At 36.4% G+C, this 21216-nt stretch overlaps 1 protein-coding gene across 9 annotated transcripts in view; it reads right to left on the bottom strand.

Annotated features, from left to right (window-relative positions):
- The window catches only part of LOC124169221 (dynamin), a 72207-nt gene that overhangs the window by 29205 nt on the left and 21786 nt on the right, over positions 1 to 21216 (bottom strand). For 4 of the 9 annotated variants that reach the window (XM_046547745.1, XM_046547750.1, XM_046547752.1 and 1 more), the window contains exons 9-16: positions 20671 to 20816; positions 17103 to 17260; positions 16111 to 16300; positions 14841 to 14963; positions 11596 to 11715; positions 8807 to 8815; positions 2857 to 3063; positions 1664 to 1842 (exon numbers count right to left, since the gene is read on the bottom strand). In XM_046547745.1, the coding sequence (XP_046403701.1) occupies positions 1664 to 1842; positions 2857 to 3063; positions 8807 to 8815; positions 11596 to 11715; positions 14841 to 14963; positions 16111 to 16300; positions 17103 to 17260; positions 20671 to 20816 (1132 nt within the window). Of the gene's footprint in view, positions 1 to 1663; positions 1843 to 2856; positions 3064 to 5965; positions 5975 to 8806; positions 8816 to 11595; positions 11716 to 14840; positions 14964 to 16110; positions 16301 to 17102; positions 17261 to 20670; positions 20817 to 21216 lie in introns of all 9 variants that reach the window. The other 5 variants (XM_046547749.1, XM_046547753.1, XM_046547746.1 and 2 more) reach the window with 4 other exon arrangements.

The following is a 21216-nucleotide window of genomic DNA, read 5'->3' as shown; positions in this document are numbered from 1 at the left end:
ATTAAATAAGCTAAATTACTGTTCAGGTATTTTTGACGTCGAGTTTTCGTTGTATGGCTATATATATATATATTAGGTGACAACCTCAGGTATCCATAATTTTTTCCGACGAAAATTATGCAACCCAATTGACGTCGAGAATTTTGCATTCAATTGTAAGACGAACCCTCTTTTCTGCAGGAGTTAGGAGGAAAAAAAACCTTGTCTTCGATAGGTGCAAATAAGTACATTATAAATCACATGGTTTGAAATACATATATAAAGACATAATAAATACCTGCTGAAACATGTTATTTTCACATTCACTTTACTTTATCACTCGTCAAATATTTCCACACAAACTTTCCGATTGCGACGTAAAACTGGCAAGTCCCAGGTCGACGCATGCGGAAATCGTGTAATGCAGTATTGCCATAAGCGGAAATCTTCTCTCGTTTTCAGGCCGCAACGCGCGAGAATTAGTAACGTCGCGCCGAAAGCTCGCTGTCGCCCGGTTCAAACGCAATGAGCGTAGTGTCCACAGCGCATAGCAGGTTGTCCAGGTTAGCGGTCTTCCAATCACAGGTTTAAGGGTGTTGAATAAACGTTCAAATTTTTCGACACAAATGCCATCTAGATTTAGTTTCGAAAGTGGTCGCTGCAGCCATTGGGACGCCTATTTGGATGGAAGGGGGACTAAGCAGTAACCGAGGGAGGGGAAACCAAGACAGTCGAGGAAAATAAACAAGCTGATGAGAAGTGGCGTCATATTTCAGGTGGGGGGAGAGAAAAGGCCTGCGCTGGGAAAATATTTTTTTTCTTCAGGCAACATTCGTTCCCACGCTTTTCTGACACATGCGACGATGCTCGCCACAATGAATAGAAGTGCCCTCGCTACGAACGAAGTTGAAAATTTCTGGGAAGGTATTATTATCAAGATTGAGAGATTTTTAAGGTTTTAGGACAAAATTCACGGCTTTTTCCAGGTTTTTTCACGGTAGACGAAATTCACGGCTAATTCACGGTTTTAAGGTTTTCACGGTTGAGTGGGAACCCTGCTCATTAAACTGCCACTTTCCAAACCAACACTTCATCAATTTTGTCGCAAATCTTGCCTGAGTGACATTCAATAATAATTGCAAATGACGGATAGATGTAACTAAAGCTCTCCTGAGTTTTACTCTTAATTATTGACTATCTTAATTTTTCAATATAAGCAGCATGATAAGTTCACCACTCCTACACATAATTCAATGTCTCTTTTCAAACAACTAATATGAACATTGTTTGGTGAATGGTCTGCAGCAAAATGCTTCAGTCTAAGCTATCCAGAGCTCTAATACCATCACAACCACCAAGAGCTGTGTAAGTAATATGTTCAAAGTGTGGAGACCTGTAAAGTGCAATTACAAGCAACAGATTGCAAGACTAACAGACCACTGATGAGGAGAAAGGAAGAAAAATGAACAACAAAACCTTCAACCAAGGCTAGTACCAAATTCCTGCCACTCCCAACGAAATTACTGCAGACCATTATGTCATGCATAAGTACAGCATAGACCAGATAGTTATTTCCCCATATTGCACAATGCCTATGCTTTTGTACGACACCAAAAGCAAAGTTTCCGACACCCATGCACCAACAGGCATATTGAGTGACAAACGCCACATGCAACGCACGCACCTGGGATTGTCCAAACCTGACCGTAGCCAGTCATCTCTCACTGGGGGAGGCACGGGAGTGCTGACAGTTGCCATTGAGACATCTCCAATGATGCGCAAAGCTTCTTTGCAAGCGTGGTACATTCTAAGCATCTCCTCCCTCTTCAATGCTTCTTCAGGCGATTCCTCCATCATACTTGCCTAAACCAAATCAACAATTAACACAAACATTAATATAAATATGAAATGTTTCTGGAAATTAAGTCTACAATAATAAAGGGCCACATTAAAATAATCTAGCCATGAAGAAAGAAAAAAGTAGCTCAACAAAATGCGTGTAGGACACAGTTTTTCAGGGTTGTTAACAGATGAAAAAAAGAAAGATTGGACATCATTTACCTAACATATTCATGAATTGGTTTACTCTACAAAAGACAATTATCACTTGGATTGATTCATCACTGTGGAATATCAACTGAGTTGAGGCAAACGTAATTATTTACAAATTAAATGCCAAATAAATTCTGTTACCCAGAGTTAATCAACTTCAATGCAGTCATAAGTGTAAACACATCATCTACAATACACCTCTGACTTTAGACGACTCTTTTTGAGAACATATCCATACATGTCATTAACCTCTTCCACTTCAATTTATTTCCTGAATACCAAGCTCCTAACCTCTATCATTTCTGATTTTCTTTTTAAATGGAATGATAGGTTATGAAATGATATTTTATACTTTGTAATCTACGTAGAAATGCAATAAAAAGTGATTACGTTTTAAAAATCGAGAAATCAGCTATCATATAAAATCATTTTATTCCTTCCAATGAATCATATTTCATGAAATATGAATTCTTTATGCACATTATGGATGTATTAACATACCGTATTTCTCCGAATATAGTACCCCACTGAATATTCCCCCCCCCCCCTAATTTTGAGGCTTCAGTTTCGGGAAAAGTTAAAAAAAAAAAAATGCGTTTGAATATTGTCCCTCCCATTACTTTTACCACGGGCATTTTTGGAAAAAAAGGGGGGACTATATTCAGACATATACGGTAGTTAAAATTTCAAAATATTCATATTGTTCCCCTAAATACAGCTAAATTCATAAAAATTCCATGATGAGCTACACTCGTAATTTGAGCACAAGGGATTAAGCCAGAAATACAGGTATACAAAATTATCTCGTTAGATATTTCAACTTGCCTGATCTCCAGATGCATACAGATGAGCTAGAAGTTCTCCATTGATGAAATCCTTAGCGTTGTTGATGATGAGGTGCATTATGGTTTTGGGTACTAGATCTCTAGTCGTTTTGGTCACAATCTTCATGTACGAATCAACTAGATTTCTTATTGTCTCCACCTGTCTCTCCAGTTGAGGATCCATGGATGAACTTCCTTCCGAGGAACCCTGAACGTAATGTCCCACCAAACAACACAAGGGGAGATAGGTGCGGAGGGAGGATGAAGACCAAAGCATATAGGAACACGTGGGATACGTAGGAAATAATTTCGTTCAGCATTGGAAGAATAGTTGGTTCATTTCAATACCAACAGGTTATATGCCAAGGATGACATTGAACAAATTAAAAGTTTTTAAGATTAAACAAAAAATTATTTTGATAATTTTCAGAAAATAAATTTTGTTTATTGCATTCCAAAATAATATTTTTTTATCAGAAAGTAAACAGAGAAACCATAAAAGAGAAAACAAGAAAGTCAGAGAAGGCCCAAGATTCAGAAATTAAAATTGCCGGCGGGCAAATCGAAGTTAATTTTCAGTATTCACAAGATGGATCAAAAATGTATTGAAAATCAACAAAAGGACAGTAATAATGAAGGATGTTTCATATAGAAAATAAAATTTAACAAAAATTTCATAAAGTGTTCAAGGAAAAAAATGCATTGGGGAGCCAACAGTGTGGAAGGTACAAGACAAAACCAATCCCGACCATTATTGGGCCACGACAGAAGAAAGTGAAACATCGTAGATGCCATAGTGATGATAATCCAAGCAGTTGGGAAGTACAGTTGAGTCAGGATCCCACAAGCAATGCAGCAAAACAACCCAAAGAAAAAGGGAAAAATTACACGGTAAATTAGTCTCCGGCCACAAACCTTATATTTAAAATGACAATGGCCTTGTTTAAGTCCACTATTCAGAGACAATGACAGCCCTATTTTTAAACGTGGAAACAACTGCTTTTCAATGCTTTAATTTTTTAATTTAAAAATTCAGTTTCAGCCAAGTTACTTCAGTTATTAAAAATATGAAAATTACTGCGCTCACAGCAATCAAAATATCGATAATTTCTCAAGGGAGCCACAATGGCCAAAAAAAGATGAAATTTGAAACTGAATGGTTTTGAAATGAAAGTAAAACAAAATGAAATGAAATGTAATCATGGTACAACATTAAAATCCCACACATTAAGAAGCTTGATTAAACTATGCAAAGTGAACAGGCCAATGATGGAAAAAACCAAAACCCTAGCAATATACAACAGATTTTTAAAAAACAATCCTTACCACACATTAACGAGAAAAGGTATGTAAAACTATACACTAGCAATACGAAATTTCAAATTAGGATAATTTCTGTGCACTGTGATCACACACCAAAACAAATGCGTAAGAAAGACTCAGGATCCAATCAACATGAAGGAAGTCAAATATTTAAGGATCACACAATCTAGAGAAGAGACTACATACATGCATATTATTATAGACCTTTCTAGAACTATGGTAGCTATCACTCACACACCAACACTAATGCTTTTGTATAATGGCATGAAATGATGAACGTTAAACATGAGCATCACCAAAGTACTGTTGGACCACATCCATAACACAAGCTAACAAGGACCTAACTACAGGAGTCTATCATATATTTGAACACCCTTTTCCCCACTTGCGTACTCCGGAAGAAGTCATTCACGTTGCCAGACAAATTCTAACAAAAAAATCCTATTTTTTTCTGCCGCAAAAAAGCCAAGCCTGAACCAGTCGAACTATGCATTAGAATTACATCTGCGTTTCATGCAAGAAGTTCCTCATTGTGTATTATTTTCACATTTATTTCAAAGCAGTTAATGATAAAATGCAGCCATCCTTGAGCTTACTTTGCCACTCATAATATTACTTCTACAACTTCAAAAAAAAATTTACTTTTCCACTTAGATTTCAGCTAGATTGATTATGAAAAAGAAGTGACAGTACCTAACAGGCAAACAAAAGATATATGTACTTGCACAAAGCAAGTAGTGGTGGTGCCAATGCAAGGATTTAAGTAGCTAAAAATGAAATTATTCTGAAAACTGCACAGAAAAAAAGACACCCTGAGGTTTTATTTGTAATAGTGGCCCTTTCTAAGTAAAACTCACCTAAAAATAATGAAAAAGTTTGTGCCTTTTAACCTTCACACGCCATTTTTGTGGTTTTTGCTACTCTTTTTCTCGTATCTCAAAGGCTACTTGAATAATGGATTAGAAATATAATGGTTTCCACAATGTTTTCTCTCTCCGGATAGTAATATGTAGCAAAAAAAAAATAAAGGGACCGACATTTTTCAATACATAGCTTACTTTTTAGTCTAGAGCATCAACTTCAAGTCGTTTGTAGCCTTGAGAGCAATTCTTTCCCTCAATCTGTGGTTCTTTCAGTAAAAGCTAATAAGCAAGCCTTAAAATGTAGTCATCACATCATGAAAAAGGGAGGCAACTATTTTTCTGTCATAACTTATCTTTCTCTACCAACAACTGAATTCTTTGAGCGAAGGATTTCTCCCTTGATCATCTAATACCAAGAATACTTCATTAGTATTTTAGTATGTATTCAAGTTGCCCATCCGTACTTTTAATCACAAAAACACAGTTACAGATGATTTTCTCATTCCATTTCTACGGAGTAGAAATAAAAAAAAAATTCTTGTGTTATTCCTGAGCATCCATCCATCTCTTTAGCAATGAAATAAACATTAAAAATATCTGCGCAATGACTATGCTGTGTAATTAACTGAGCCTATAAAACCTTTTCCGCTTCATTGCAATATTGCATTCCCACTACTTATAATGAACTGCAGTTTCACGTCTGAGTGAGCAACCCTGAGCTCAGTTTGAATCCGAATTTGAAATCAGAAGAAGGTAAATCTTCCTGCATATCGACATTCACCTTTCTTTATTACACGTAAACATCTATTAAAACAATAGTAACTGTCATCAATTGCATCCTTGCTGATACTCATGTTTTATGTGCAATTCACATTGCAAACCAATGGTGTAATTGGAGCACAGACATTCAATAATTGTACAAACCTCAGAGGACTTCAGAGGGAGAGCATGGAGGAAAGAGTGGCAATAAAGCAAATGATTAGTGTCCTCCTCTTTTCACCGTCAAAGATTAAAGAGAGAAATTTACCATGAAAACTCCACATCTGAGGGCCGCTGAAGAAAAAAAATATTAGAAATATGGAGGAATACTGCTAAGTAGCAATAGAAAGACGGAAGAATCCAAAAGTTGCGGTTGAATTAAGTGTTAAGACTTGAAAAAAAATAAAGTGAAGTGAGATGAGAGCAAAATGAAGAGAGGCGATGAGTTTCATACACTTATCAAGAGAAAGCAATATTTTCTGTGTTACCATGATGATCAACACAGGATGAAAAAAATTCACACCCATTTCTTTAACAATAAAAAAGGATAAAAGTGAAGTGTAAAGGTGATGATAACTTTAAGGTTTAAGATGACCACTTTAAGGTTTGTTTGAAGATAAAAAAAACCATCCCATTATATCCATAGTTTGATTCACCAATTGTTAACTGCAAAACTTAGCTAAACAGTGAGCATGTAGAAAACAAACTCGAGAAAGCCTTTGAAGAGGAATGATAAGTTTGTTCTACTACCTTAAAGAAATTAATAAGTAGGAAGCATAGCTGAGATTGTGTTTGAATGAAATTCAAGGGGTATAGGTGAAGTTTTATCCAAAATTAACTGCCAAAAGAAATTTTACTGAAAGAAATTAGTTATTCCAGGCAAGATCAAAACAAATCCAAGACATAAGAACTTTTCAGTAATCTTAGGGCACCCAAGGAACTAAGGTATTGTAATTCAAAATGATTCAGCCGTATGGCACACCCATCATGAATGAATGCAGCACACTTTGACGGAAGAAATGTCTGAAATGTGCCTCATAGAAGCTGCTGGCACAGCATGATGATAAACAACAATATACTCCACCGGCTTTGATACACCTCAACAAAAATGGGCAAATTTAGAGAGATGATGAGACTTATGCTGACTGGAATATAGTCCACTAACTACCTTAAAAAGTATCAAACTTGAAAAACCATGGTGAAAAGGCAGTTTTAACAACCAATATTAATTTCTTCTCTCTCTCCTGAACACCAAAATGCATATTCCAGCAATCAAAAAGGAAAAAAATGAGTAAAAATGTCATTAAGAATAATGCTACAAAAAACATTAACAGGAAAATTGCATACATTTCCACAAAAAAGAATAAGTCTGGAACCTGTACACACAGCACGTCTGTTGACATTAAATTTACCTTTAGAACAATTTATCACTCATGAAAAATTAGACTTAGCATGCATCATATACACAATGCAACCATTATTCATTCAACCAAAATGCTCGACAAGGATGTTTCAGAAGCAAATGTATGGCTAAATTTGAGGGTGCTCCCAGATTTAGTGTGAAGAAGAATTTTATCTTAATAAACCATCCATCTCTGGACCGTGGCAGTCTAAATCCCTTTCCTCATAGATCTATAGCGATAGATAGTAGCAATATGCAAAATTTTTGAATTCATGTAAAGAACTAGCGACAAAAAACCATCAGACATTACAACCACGATTTCTGCACGGTTTCAAGTAAAAAAAAAAAAACAAAAAACTGCCAATATTTGCTTAATTTGCGGCAAAAGAAGACAAAATAGAAACTAAGACAGCTATTAGCTCCTCTTAGCTGACACTTGAGAGTGTAAAAAGTGAAGATAGCAGGAATCACACTAATATTTAGACTAATTTAATGAATGTGCATGCTGCAAATGAATTATTTCTATGATGAAAAATTTATCTACAGTCAGAATATATTTCATTTAGGTGCAGAGGCTGACTAAGTTATCATGTCCTTCGTCTAACAATTCACCAGGCTGCACAGAAGTTCATGTTTAATGTTATCACCATGCATCTTTCAAAAAATAATAAAAGGTCGTCGAATTAATGAACGCAGACCGTTACTATTATTTCTCAGATGTAAACATGAAAAGCCACCCCGAAATAATATCAATTTGAAATTATGACTCATAATTTACTAGGAGGAGGTAGGCAGGTGAAAATACTGAGATTAAAGAGAGATAAATGAGCCTACAATAAAGCAAAAATGGCTCCAAGTGACCTGATATACCTGCTTTCCTAAGTAAGGAGTTTGACCATCCATCATGTCCTCAAAATAAGTTTCAATCAAGTGCTTTTAACCTAGCATAAATATTTCAATACAGAAAAATAAGCTAAGAGCAAGTGTAAACAGGCAAGAAGGGAGACACCTCAAGGCTGGTAATGCAGGCAAAAATAAACAATTTTTAAGTCTGCCAAGCCACATTGAATGATTAAGTACTATTTGAGATCCACCATCATACAACACTTAACACAGTATTCAACATATACGAATGGCTTTTTATTTTTAAGTTCAAATATGTACCCCAAGCACCACTTTTTGTCTAGTCCCAAATAAGTACCGCCACTTTTTTTTCTCACCAGCAAACAAAATGCATTAGCACGAAAAATAAAATCAAGACATAAAAGTCCTCGTAAGTACCAAAAGAATGAAGGTAACAATTTACTGCGTTTACGAGACCTTGAAGAGCCTCGTGTAGAGGAAAACAGTCACAAAAGGGCAAGTAACAAGAAGCAAAATTAAACGAGCCATGTACAGAACACAAAAGAGTGAGACACACACAAAAGAATGACAAGGAACGAGCGTAAAAACGGCACTTTTTGTTGGTGCTTGCTCAACTCCATAGAAGCAGGAGGTCCACGAGGGAGAAGAGTATAGGAGAGCACCTGATTAAGAAGTGGGGGAAGAGACTCACCATCTGGATGGAGGGATTTTTTAGGGGCCAAAAGACTTGGAGAACTTACCCTGGTTTCCTATGTTTTGGGATTTTGGGGAGGAATGAGAGAACGGAATGGGTAGGGGAAGAAAGAAAACAAAAATGAACAAAAACTGGATGCTTCCATATCGAGTACAATCAGTCTGTTTTTTAAGCAATCAAATGGCACTTCAATATACACAAAAAATATCAATATTACTCAAAGAGCATTTAAAAATAATTAATCCTAAAATGTTTTTTGTTGAATTTCTTAACATGCTGACCGCCATGATGTTTTAGCACATATTTCCTGTGATACCTTGATGTTTATTTTTCATCAGTTTTGAATTATGGATTAATGTCATAGAGAAATATCATTACAGTAAGTCCTCTCCTTATGAACCTTCAGGAATACAAACAGTTATTGCCCTAAATTTCAAAGAGCATAGATGAATAAGAGGGTGAAAAGTCCCCCCTCCAGAATTTTTTCTGAACTTAGGGCATCTGATTTGGGATCAAATATGACCAACCTCCCCACACTTCCAGCCCACTAGAAGCCCACCAGGGCCGGCTAGCTCGAAAATACGATTCTCACTCTTTTTTATACGTCTCGGTCAAAAAAGTTTTTTTTAAATGCAGTTTGCTGTATTTGAAAGCATCTAACGATTTGATCGTTGGATCCTTCTTCCTCATAGAATGGTCCTCCAAGATTGTTAGAACATTAATTGCGTAAGCTTGGTTTTGTTAGTAGTAGGACCCGACCCGCCTTTGTGACGGTGCGGGATTCCTTGTCCCCTCCCTTCCTTCCCTATCTCCTCCCAGGAGGCGTCTCGCGGCGGCGCCTCCTTCCCTTCTCCTTCCTGTCCTCCCCCTTCTGGGTGCAGAGGTAAAAAGCTCGCGCTTATAGACCCTGCTCCGGGAGTGTATCCTTGCGAGCCCGCCCTAGGGTTTCCTTCCATTTGTATTTGAAAGCTTAATTAATGGAGCAAATGTCAAATTTTGTTTTAAAGAATTTTCAGCGGGAAAAGGAGAAATGGCGTCAATTTGAAAATTTCTAACGCATGTTTTTATAAAATATTTTTGAGAGGGCCATGAATAAAAAATGTTTTCCAGGGGCGTTTTTTAATACCTTTCGGCCAGTGTATCGGAATTTTTTTCTAGAAGCACGAATAATCCAAACCTCAACTCCAATTTCTTGCAATTTCCATCATATACGTAAATCAATCAATCTATTATTATACACGCACATTTTACATTATTTTAGTTTGCTTTCTGGAATCATTAGCAGCTTTCTTTTCCCTACTGCGATCTTTTTTGCTGCGATAACGCTTTTTTATTTTTTTTAAAAAGATTGCGGAAAACATCGAAGGAGTATGAACTCATGCCCGGATAACCCACAACAAAGATAAGCCGCACCCGGATAATTGGGAGTCTGCTGTATATTATCACATTACATAGATATTATCCTTCAGGGACACAACTTCGAAAATGTTGCTTGATAAACAACGTTACTAAGCATGCCTGATCGGGAAACTGATGGTAGATAGAGAATCGTGCTAGATAAGTTCATGTCTGTCGTGAGTCAATGTAAAATAGTGCAGCACTCTACAGGATAACAACACTTTTCAATGCCTTCCTTGTGTTTTTCAATTTACGAACAAGGTCTCAGAACGCATCTCGTTTGTACGTAAAGGACTATATGAATAATGAATTTAAATATAATCGATTTAAATTTTTCCTGCTGAATAATATTCAGGAATCCTTCTATGGGTCTACACCAGATTAGGTTAGGTTGGCCAATACGACTGAATTAACCAGGTGTAGAGCCTGAGAAGAATTCCTGAATTTAAATATAATTTCACTCGAATTTGAAGTAATTTGTCCGCAGTGACCACTTCAGTCACTGCCCATGCCAGAAGAATCTCACTCAGTAATCGCTGGTGCAAGAAATACCCTGGTACTTGGCTGCTCTGTGGCCTGTCAATATCACTGCTATGGTGAGGTGGGAAGTTTCGTTCTCTGTCACTATGACACATATGGCGGTCAACGTGTTAATGCTAAAAGCATTCCTTTCACGCTGCCAATAATACTTAAGCATTTCTTTGTTTCCATGTCTCGTCAAGACATTGCACCAATCATTACATTAAAAATGAGGACAAACGTTATAAATTGTTTTACCACTCGATCGATTTCCATTTCAATGGATAATTTTCCATTACTACAGCCCAACTTCAGTCAGCACTAAAATTAGGGAGTAACAATCAAAAGTGGATGTCGCTTAAAAGTAATAATAACAGCACATCAAAGTGAACACACCAAATGATCTATGGTTGATGACTTTCAACAATAACAGAATAAGATGATGAGGGAGCAAAAAAACAATGCACCAATCATTACATTAAAAATGAGGACAAACGTTATAAATTGTTTTACCACTCTATCGATTTCCATTTCAATGGATAATTTTCCATTACTAAAACCCAACTTCAGTCAGCACTAAAATTAGGGAGTAACAATCAAAAGTGGATGTCGCTTAAAAGTAATAATAACAGCACATCAAAGTGAACACACCAAATGATCTATGGTCGATGACTTTCAACAATAACAGAATAAGATGATGAGGGAGCAAAAAAACAATAAAAAAATAAAGGATAAGCAATGCTCAAATATGACATGATAACCAATGTCCCCAATATGTCCACCTCTCCTGTAACAACATGGTCCAAAACAGCAAAAAATTTCTATTACTGTTGACAGGCAACCATATCAATAACATTAACACCAATTTTTATTGCTATTAATGAGAAGAGCTTCAAGAATGACAAGAAAAATACAAACCTCATCTCCATTTGTTTGGTCGGTGGACTTCTCAGGATAAACTCCAGCCCTCAGGAATGACGCTTTCCATGAATCAACTTCATCCTGTGTTTCACAGCTCAGCTCCAATTGCTTGTAATCCTACAGGAGACAAACAAATTAACCTAAGGACAGGACTCATACTGATCTGACTTTCCATTTTAAATTTTCCTGAATTTATATAAATGGCAAATCAGTAGTGTATAGGAATTTCATGGAAAATTGTCCACTCTAGCTAAATTATAAAATTCACGTTTTTTTCCAGGTTTTCACGGTCAAATGTCGTCAAATTCACGGTCTGTTGATAAGCCATTTTAGACAGAAATAGGGTAGTTTCCTTCATCAAAGAAAACGAAAGGCATTGATTGCGATTCGTTACCCACCATTAGTGTATTCAAAATATACAAATTATTTCGTTTTAGAAATAGCGGTTTAGACGAATGGCAATGGTCCATTTTTATCCTCATTTGAAAAGGGCCAGATTGGCGCCCATGCGATGCCACTCCACGTGATGTCACAGGGACCTAGTTTCTATACGAGAGGATAGGAGTTATACATCCTCTGAGGTTACCAATGCATGCATGAGGCGTAGAGCTCAAGGAAACATGTCTTAATAATCACTTATTAAAACTGGCTAAGGTCGGAAAGTTTTCTTCATTTGATAAGGTATTAATAATCCTTATTTAAGACAAGCGCTACCAGCCAGCAGGGTACTCAGCTGCCCCCTAGCAGCCTGCGTCGTATCAGCCTCAAGGTCACCTCACAGGGGGGCAGCGGGAACCAGAAATAAGTCTCACGGAGAGATTTACCGGCATTCATACTTACGCGTCGCGTTTTCGCGTGCTTGAAAATTTTCACTTTTCATTTAATCGCGAAAAATAGAATTGGTCTTTTAAAAATCTAAATGCGTGAAATATGCACTCCAGGTGTAATAATCTTTCGATTTAGGCAATAAAAAAATAATAGGAAACCACCCTATTTTGATCACAAAACAATCACCGACCGCACGTTAACTAAAGATTTATCAAACGCGACAGACGCCATGAAAGCAAACGCAGCAATGAAAGTGCTGTACTGAGCCCCAAGAGACTCTTCTTTCTCGTGGTAGGGATCATTTTTGGAGGACATTCGTTAAGAAGGGTCTCGCGGATAATCACATGCTTTCAGCCCTTATGACGTCACCTACTTATCGTTAGCAAAATTCAGGGCCGGCTACCGGTTGTGAGTGGGAAAACGGAGGGAGCAGGTGTGTAGGGAGAGAAGAAGAGTCTGTTTCTTCTCCAGACTTAATGAACACTTTGTCTTCCAATCACAGGCGTAAGGCCAATGTGTCGTCATGGCACACGGACCAATAATTACGCTTCGAATATACGTGTGCAGACTAATTCGTGGACAGCGACTGCACGTGACTGACCTTGAAACATTATCGACGTATCGATTTTTCTTTTGATCAATCAATCGCTGGTCTACAATCAAGTTTGAATGATTTTTAAGGTTTTATGATGAAATTCACGGCTATTTCCAGATTTTTTCACGGTATACGAAATTCACGGCTTATTCACGGTTTTAAGGTTTTCATGGTTGAGTGGGAACCCTGGCTAAAGTATATCTGTGACTGTACTGTAATTATTGTGTGATGTTAGGAGAAAAAGATGCACAGTAAAACAGGCGGGGCATTGCGATGATATTATTATGTGACACAATAAATTAATAAGAAAGATGCACATTAGCACTTAATTTAAGCAAAGAATTTTTATTTAACCCTTTCGAGACGGTGGAGTTTTCGTCTTAGAATGACTGCTATACTGAGCCCTAAACGACTCTTCTTTCTCATGGTAGGGAGCATTTTTGGAGGGCATTCGTTAAGAAGGTTCTCACGGATAATCACACGCTTTCAGCTCCAACATTTTTCGACCCCTCCCAGCAAGGACTCCGCATTATCGCGGACTCCGAGGGTAGTTGTTCTCCCTCCTTTCTGGGTTCACGGCCATACCTGTGGCATTAGTTCGTGGTCAACTAATGGATTGCATATATGTATTTGGCATATGGATAATTGTTGCTTGCACATAAATTGCAGACTTTGAATTGAATTCCCCAATTTTTTCTGAGCATTGTCAAATTTTAAATGAAGTTCTAAGGTCAATATTAACGCATTTAATTCAGCAACAATTTCCATGTTGATGTTTATACAGAACTCAAGACATAAGTTAATATTTATCATAGAATTTGGTTTAAACATTGCAAAAGCTGCTCAAAAGACAAAGAATTCAACTCTTAGTTTATATTTCTTGAGAAAAGAACAAATATTTATTTTGAAAACTGACTGGATAAACAATTCCATGACCCTTACCGCTAAGAGGGATAATAAAAGACGAGGGGTCCGGGTACCTGCTCCCGGATTCCGAGGGTAAAGTCTAAAACCCGCAGTATTGGGTCCCGAAACAAAGACGTCGAACACCCGCAACCGTCATAAAAGGGGGAGAGCTAGGAAACGTATATATATGGCATTTGTTCACTAGTGTAAGAAATTCTCTGATGCAAATATATGGCTTTAGTTTCCCGGGTCAAGAAACATCCACACGTATATTTACGTCTTTAGTAGGGAAAAGGTTAAAAGTATGAGTTCATTTTCTAACAACATTATGCAGGCTCAAGAGAAATAATTTGATCTTTTGAAAAAAAAAAAAAAAAATTTCTTCACAAGCCGACCCATAAATGGGGGTGCACTAGATACCCAAGGTTTACATGAGTAAATACAATAAAATGTTTCACATGTCTGGGATACATATTATGGCAACAGAATCATATTTTTGGAACCCTAACCATAAACACAAATGATAGGTTTTATACACAGGTCTTACAGACAGAATTACATTTTGAGCTTTTTTGGCATAGATTCATTTAAACAATTGTCATAACTACACAATTTTTTTCGAAAAGTTACCAAGAAAAGTGTGAATGTAACATTAATGGATGCCATAAACTTCATCATAACTTAGTTTCCAAGCTAGTATATCATAGAAAATTAATTCAATAAATTTAATATCTTAAAAGTGAATTTCGCAATAAGATTTTCCTACTTTTGGTTCCCCAGAATTCTTTTTTTCCTGGGTTCCTCAGTAATTTTATTACAAGAATGTTCAAAATAATGCAAAATCAACATCATCAAACTAGTTAACGTTAAATACATGAACCAAAATGGGGAAATACATTTTTTAATGACATACCTTATATACATTTCTGCCTTCTGGGTTGAAAAGAGCAAATGTATGTCTTCGAGACATAAAACCTTGCTCCAGATCCCTGAGCTTTAGGCCATCCAAGGGCAACATATATTTCTTTTCTCTTTCCTGAAATTTGAACAAAAAAATCAATGCTGAGAACAACTCTAAACAAGAGGGTTGAAAATTAGCCAACAAAAGTTTTTAAAACTTATTTTGACACCTGAAAATCACTTTCTCACCAGTCATCATGCTTGCATTTAGTATTTTTAGCTTTTTTCAATGCATACTTTATAACAAACGTTAATAACCTGTACTGCAATTTCATTACTTACTATAACTATCATTTAGAGGTCGGCAGGATTGAAAATAGATTTGAATTATTTATTTCATGACATTCCAATAATAATGCAACGACGAAATTTAAACTTTACTCACAAGGTAAAAAAAACCATGGTAAGATTCTCCATCATCAAAAGTAATCGGGCATCTGTTACCTGCCACTGGCATCTACAGTATTTTACCTCGGCCCACCTCTGACTATTATGGTTTTCTTAAAGAGTACACGTAAAGAAAGCAATGTTTCGAAAAGAGCAGAAAATGAAACAATTAGCTTCACTTTAGACTCACTTAAATAAGGCAATATGCCATGATAATAGAAAAAGAATTCCAACCAAGTACTGACACAACCTACAACAGTGGTTCCCAAAAGGGGTGCTACTGCCCCCTGGGGGGCGTTGCTACAGTCTATAGGGGCGAAAAGTGCCAAGAGGGCGGCAGGGGGGTGCCGGAGGGTCCTGACAATGTGACAAATGCGAACCTTCCTTTTGTCTTTGTTTTCAAGCTTCGCTTCTAAAGTTTATTTTGTTCCCGCGTATGGAAGTAATTTAAACCATGTGTTTTCCTACATTTTAAAGTAAGAACGGTTGAAAAATATTTCCAAGCCTTTCTTGGACGAGGGAAACTTTTGAAGGGGTTTAGTTTCATTTGGTCTATCGTTGGTACAACTTCACGACACAGAGAACTGAATTATTTATTAGTCATTTAATTAGTCATTGTTTTTTAATTTAATTTTTACAATGTTCCTGATTTGTTTAATTAGTACATATAAGATTTTGATTAAAAGTTTGGGAAACACTGACCTACAATAATAACAGAATCTCTCAAATAATGGCTACGTGGAAATTCAGCAATATGACCACGATGAAAATGTTCATGCATGACTACAATAACAAAATGAAGTATTTTTGGGTACGATTTAATTACGAACACTTACCTCATCATCCTTGAACCAAGAAATACTCTCCGATGTGAGGACAAACCAATAGTCTCTCGAGCCTCCTTTCATTATGCCCAAATTGTGTATGCACATGAAACCTTTCCTAATGACCTGGTTGCCCAACTTCCTCCCTGCTTTATTTGAATTTTCCGATGACTGCTGTGCACTTGAAGAAGGCAATAGAGAACTGGATGACAGTTTTTGAAATTGCGCTCATTATTCACCCTTATAGATAGAGTCGATCATCAACACTGATGAATTAAATATCTATAGTTTACATAATTTGGAGCATGAAATTGAATATGCTCCCTATTATGTAAAAACAGGGCAGAATTGATTTGTTAAAAAAAAGCTTACAATAAATGTATAGTACATACTTAAAAGGAGCTGTTAGTAATTATGAAATAGTTTTGAAACACACACAGTAAACTTTTGATTATCTGAATGAATGAAGTGGAGGAGTAAAAATGCATGATTATGTATATAATCCCTAATTAATAAACTATTTTTTTCCTACACTATTTTAACTTGCAAACAAAATGGGTTGTAATGTGGTAACATTATCTGCCAGATTCAAATTTTACCATTTTTAATCCTGTATTTCCATGGTTGTGAAGTAAGTCTCAAGAACACCAAATAGGATTGGTGAAAAAACATGACAAATTCTCAATGAGTTACCAAGGAAATAAGTTGTGATTAATGACGTTATTATCTTTGGCAAGAAATGGTAACTCAAATAGCAATGGCTGCAAGAATCAAAACACAAAAAATTGTAGAATACGGAACCTGACCTCTATATAAAAACAGCAAAAGAGTGATAACTACCAACGGATAACTTACAAAATTGATAAAACGTGCTGTGATAATCAGGAGTTTACTGTATTCCAACTAATATACCCACTTAACATAGGTAGTTACAACTGAGACACAGGCCAGTGCTTATGATCAAGGAGAATACCTACAAAAAAGGAGGTAAAACAACTACTTACTTAGCAAAACCTATGAAATCTTCGTGATTTGTGTTCATGTATGCTAATTCACAGTCATTCAGAAGCACTATTTGTTCTTTACACATTTGTTCCCTTTGACGTACATAATGTGCAATTATGGATTCTGTCTCTTCACGTAATCTTGGGTACCTTGCCATCTACAGGGAATGGAAGAAGTAAACAGTTATCAAGATTAAAAAAGCAATGATGCATGATCATCCATTCAAGTACATATTTAGTTGAAAATATCCTAGTAACTGGAGCCTGAGGCCAAATTTAAGACATCGAGAAGAAGTTCCAGACAATCTTCTGAACAAATCTCTTGAGGGATATTAATTATCATAAAACCATTAGTCTATTCTTAAAAATATTTGAAAAAGCAAAAATTATTCTTATGTTTTATTTGGCTTCGAAGGTGTGCAGTGAAATATGACATGAGATAGCTGAGATGCCATTTCTCTACGCCACAAAACCTTATTAATGACATTCAGGACCATATTTACCTACGTATATCATAATGAAACCAAACTCACCGAGGCTTTTATTATTCAAATTTGAACTTCATTAAAAAAAACAGTTCTGGTTCCCACATTATAAAACAGAGTGCTGGTCGCTAATATAAATGCCTTTCTGAAAAATCTGGCCATTTTGACAAATTTCATGTCATTTTTTCAGACAGTAACAGAAAAATTATATTTAATACAAAGAGTAATTCAATAAAAATAACCTTTGTTCTCATTGATGAATGAGTTGAACAAAATTTCTTGCCGATTTTTAAATACATCATGTAACTATGAAAACATACTGTTTTTGAAAAATAAAAAAATATTGAAACATCGATCTGCAGCCATTAAATGCATAATATGTGTTGTACAAATGTTCAATATGAACTATTTTATTCAAGGAAATCATAAAGAATGTTGTTCTACATGCAATATTTTGTACTAGGCAATCTTCAGAGATATTACTGAGATGTAATATTACGACCATGGCACGCAAAGTGTTAAAACCTTTTCACCACAATGCTATTTCACTGCCAATCTTCACCTACATGCACCTTATACAGTGGAACCTCGTTAAAGCGAGTACGGGCTATAGCGACACCCCCGCTATTACGAGAGATAGCCGATGCACCGTCAATTGACCCTATAATAAGAGTGTTAAAAAATTCTTTTTTACGAGACCCTTTCGGTGTTGGCTCTCGCCATAGCGAGGGTTTCACCGCCGGAAGACTTTCATGAAGACTCCTTAACCTCTGTAATTGCTAGCGATCTGTTAGAAATGAAGTTAATGGAGTGCTCAGTCTCAAATTTATGTGGTAAACTGTCGTTCGATAAATATAATGATTGACGAAACAATGCTTTGCATGATTTTTATTCAGTGCGGCGCTTATAAATTGTTTGAATAGTTAGTCGTTATTTGAGTAAGGAAATTTAGTGATGCAAAAAAACATCGCCTTTCGTCTGGATTTATGCTTACATTTATCGGATAGATGTTTATCTGTCGCCGCACCACTCCTGTTCCTGTATATCTGTTCGCAACAGGTATATTGGCTATTATTTGCTCCACCTCCGGTAAAGCGACAATTCGCTATAGCGAGTGTTTATTAGTGCACAGTGGGGTGTCGTTATATCGAGGTTTCACTGTATATGACTTTTGGGATAAAAGGGGCCTTTATTAGCTCTTTATGTCCCAACACTACAGTGGGGTTGAATATTTCTTTCATTCAGGAAAAATAACAATTTAATTATTATTATAGTAAAACATTGGGCAGATAAATCAGCCCAAGGAAGCTTTTGCACATCTGACATAGGCCCACATATTAGCCTGCTGGTTCTAAAAGGTTAAATATACATTCTTTAGGAGTTCAGCTAACACTCATGAGGTTCAGAATAAATTTATCTTAAGTTTTTATTCCCGACTTCAATGCCCCATATGTTTTCACCACAAATAACGTTATATATGTTTCACAATGGAATAGTAAAGGACCCTATTAAACTATTGATGAATACCTCCCTTAAAACATTAATAAAGGCCAAAGAAATATGTGAAAGAGAAGAAATACGTAGGTGTAAAAAGATTAGCTGACAAGGGAATTGAGAGGAGTGCTGCGTCAAACCAATCATAGGATTGCAGACCAATGATGATGATGATATCCCACATGGGGAAACAACAATACGAGATACGAGGAGGGGGGACCCAAAAATAATGAGAATTTTGCAATAACTTTTTTATTCCCAATATTTTGCCACCGAATTTTAACCACCTTCAAAGTAATCCTCATTGACTGCAACACATCTATCTAATCGTTTCTTCGACCGTTCAAAACAATTTTTAATTCACTTAATTCAATGTTCTTTAGGGCTTTTAGGAATTTTTTAAAACTCATCTACAGTCCCGAAACGTTCTCCTTTCATATCCCTTTTCAGTCAAGGAAATCAAAAGTCACAGGTGGCAATTTCTGGTGAAAAGGGGGTTGAACAATTGGCGTCATGTCATTTTTATCAAAAACCGCTTCATGGAAGGTGTGGGTGTGGTGGAAGAACCAATCACCTCTGCGCCAAATATCTGCCCTTTTCTTCCGGATATTTTCCCTTAACCTCTGCAAAATATCTACAAAGTTCATCAATCGTTCGGCAATGATCTTCTTGAACGAGGGAGTGGAGTTTTGCAACATTGTAGTCCATTCTCGTTGACGGGTGCCCTGAATGAGGATGGTCATTAATCTACCTCTGTCCATTCTTGAAATGCAAAAACCAGACATGGACACGTGTTTTACTAACAGTACTATCCCCATGAACAGTTTTAAGCATCACTAGAGTTTCTGCGGCATTTTTCCCCAACAAAAAACAAAACTTACAGCCGCCTGTTGCTCGCGGCAGTCAGCCATTACACGTTTTCCCTAATTCGGAAAAAGTTGGTCAACCAAAAATATCCCATAGACAAATGGATGCACTCAAGAGCGACCAGGATTGGCACACTGACTCAGGAAATATCATTGCTTAGTAACCTTTACGGGAAAAACTGATCCCTAACTCAACCGCCCTCCCCCCCCCCCCCACCCCATTCCCGTTACTTTTGGGTCCCCTCTAGAACATGAAAACATACTCAGAAAATATAAAATTTATTTCTACAAATAGTACATGAGCCTGGATTTAATGAGAAAATGAAAATTAAATTAAGCTATTAAGTCATATAAAAGTCCTTCAAAATAATCTATTGGAGAAGTGATGATTATCTGTAGACAGCCCATTTCTAGAGATAAGACCTATCAATATTAGATAGAAATAAAGAGGCATTCTACAGATAATGATAAGCCTGTGACAGAAATCATACCTTTAAAAAATAAGATAGATTACAGATAAAAGAATGAGATTAGTTCAATTCTTAATGGAAATTGGAAATGTCTTGTAAAAGGGTTCATTGTCACTTGGGAGGATTAATGCCATTGCTTTGGGATATGGGGCATGTGGGCTGTGAGCTACGAAGTAATAAGCTATTACAAAAAAGAGAAAATGCTTGAAATAAAATTTTAAATCATTCACTTTAAGGGAAACAAACAACTCACCTTATCAGTACAGGTTCGAACAACATTTGACAGCTCCATGACTACTTGATCAACACACTTTAGACTAGGTTCTTTCAGCCTACTAATTTGTTTTTTAACAATAGCCTCAAAGGCCATATCAGGAGTGAACAATCCCACACGGATACCTGTAAAATAATCATGCCGTACAATAAATATACCAAGGTTATAAATGATACATTGAGCGATGGTGATAGACAACTTAGTAAAGATGGGTTGAATAGCAGATTACTCGAACTTGATATATTGAATTCGAATATTAAATCATAGCTCGAATATTTGAATACCTCAAATTTCGAATACTAGAGCTGCACAAAGTGTATAAAATGTCATTTTTCTATTTCACTTGATGGATGTATATATAAAAAGGCATATAAGGTGAAAAGGTAATTTTCGGTGGCACTTTTCCTAAGGTATCAGTTTCTGCAAGGTGATACTGTTTAGACAGACTCCAAAGCAAATTGATTCTTTATCATCTCTACATTATTTGAAACTTGAAATACACTGATTTTGAATCGTGGATCAAGA

The sequence above is a fragment of the Ischnura elegans genome, chromosome 12 (genome assembly GCF_921293095.1).
Source record: "Ischnura elegans chromosome 12, ioIscEleg1.1, whole genome shotgun sequence".
NCBI lineage: Eukaryota > Metazoa > Arthropoda > Insecta > Odonata > Coenagrionidae > Ischnura > Ischnura elegans.
Note: the sequence above shows the minus strand (reverse complement) of the source record. Positions and strands in the feature narration are given on the sequence as shown.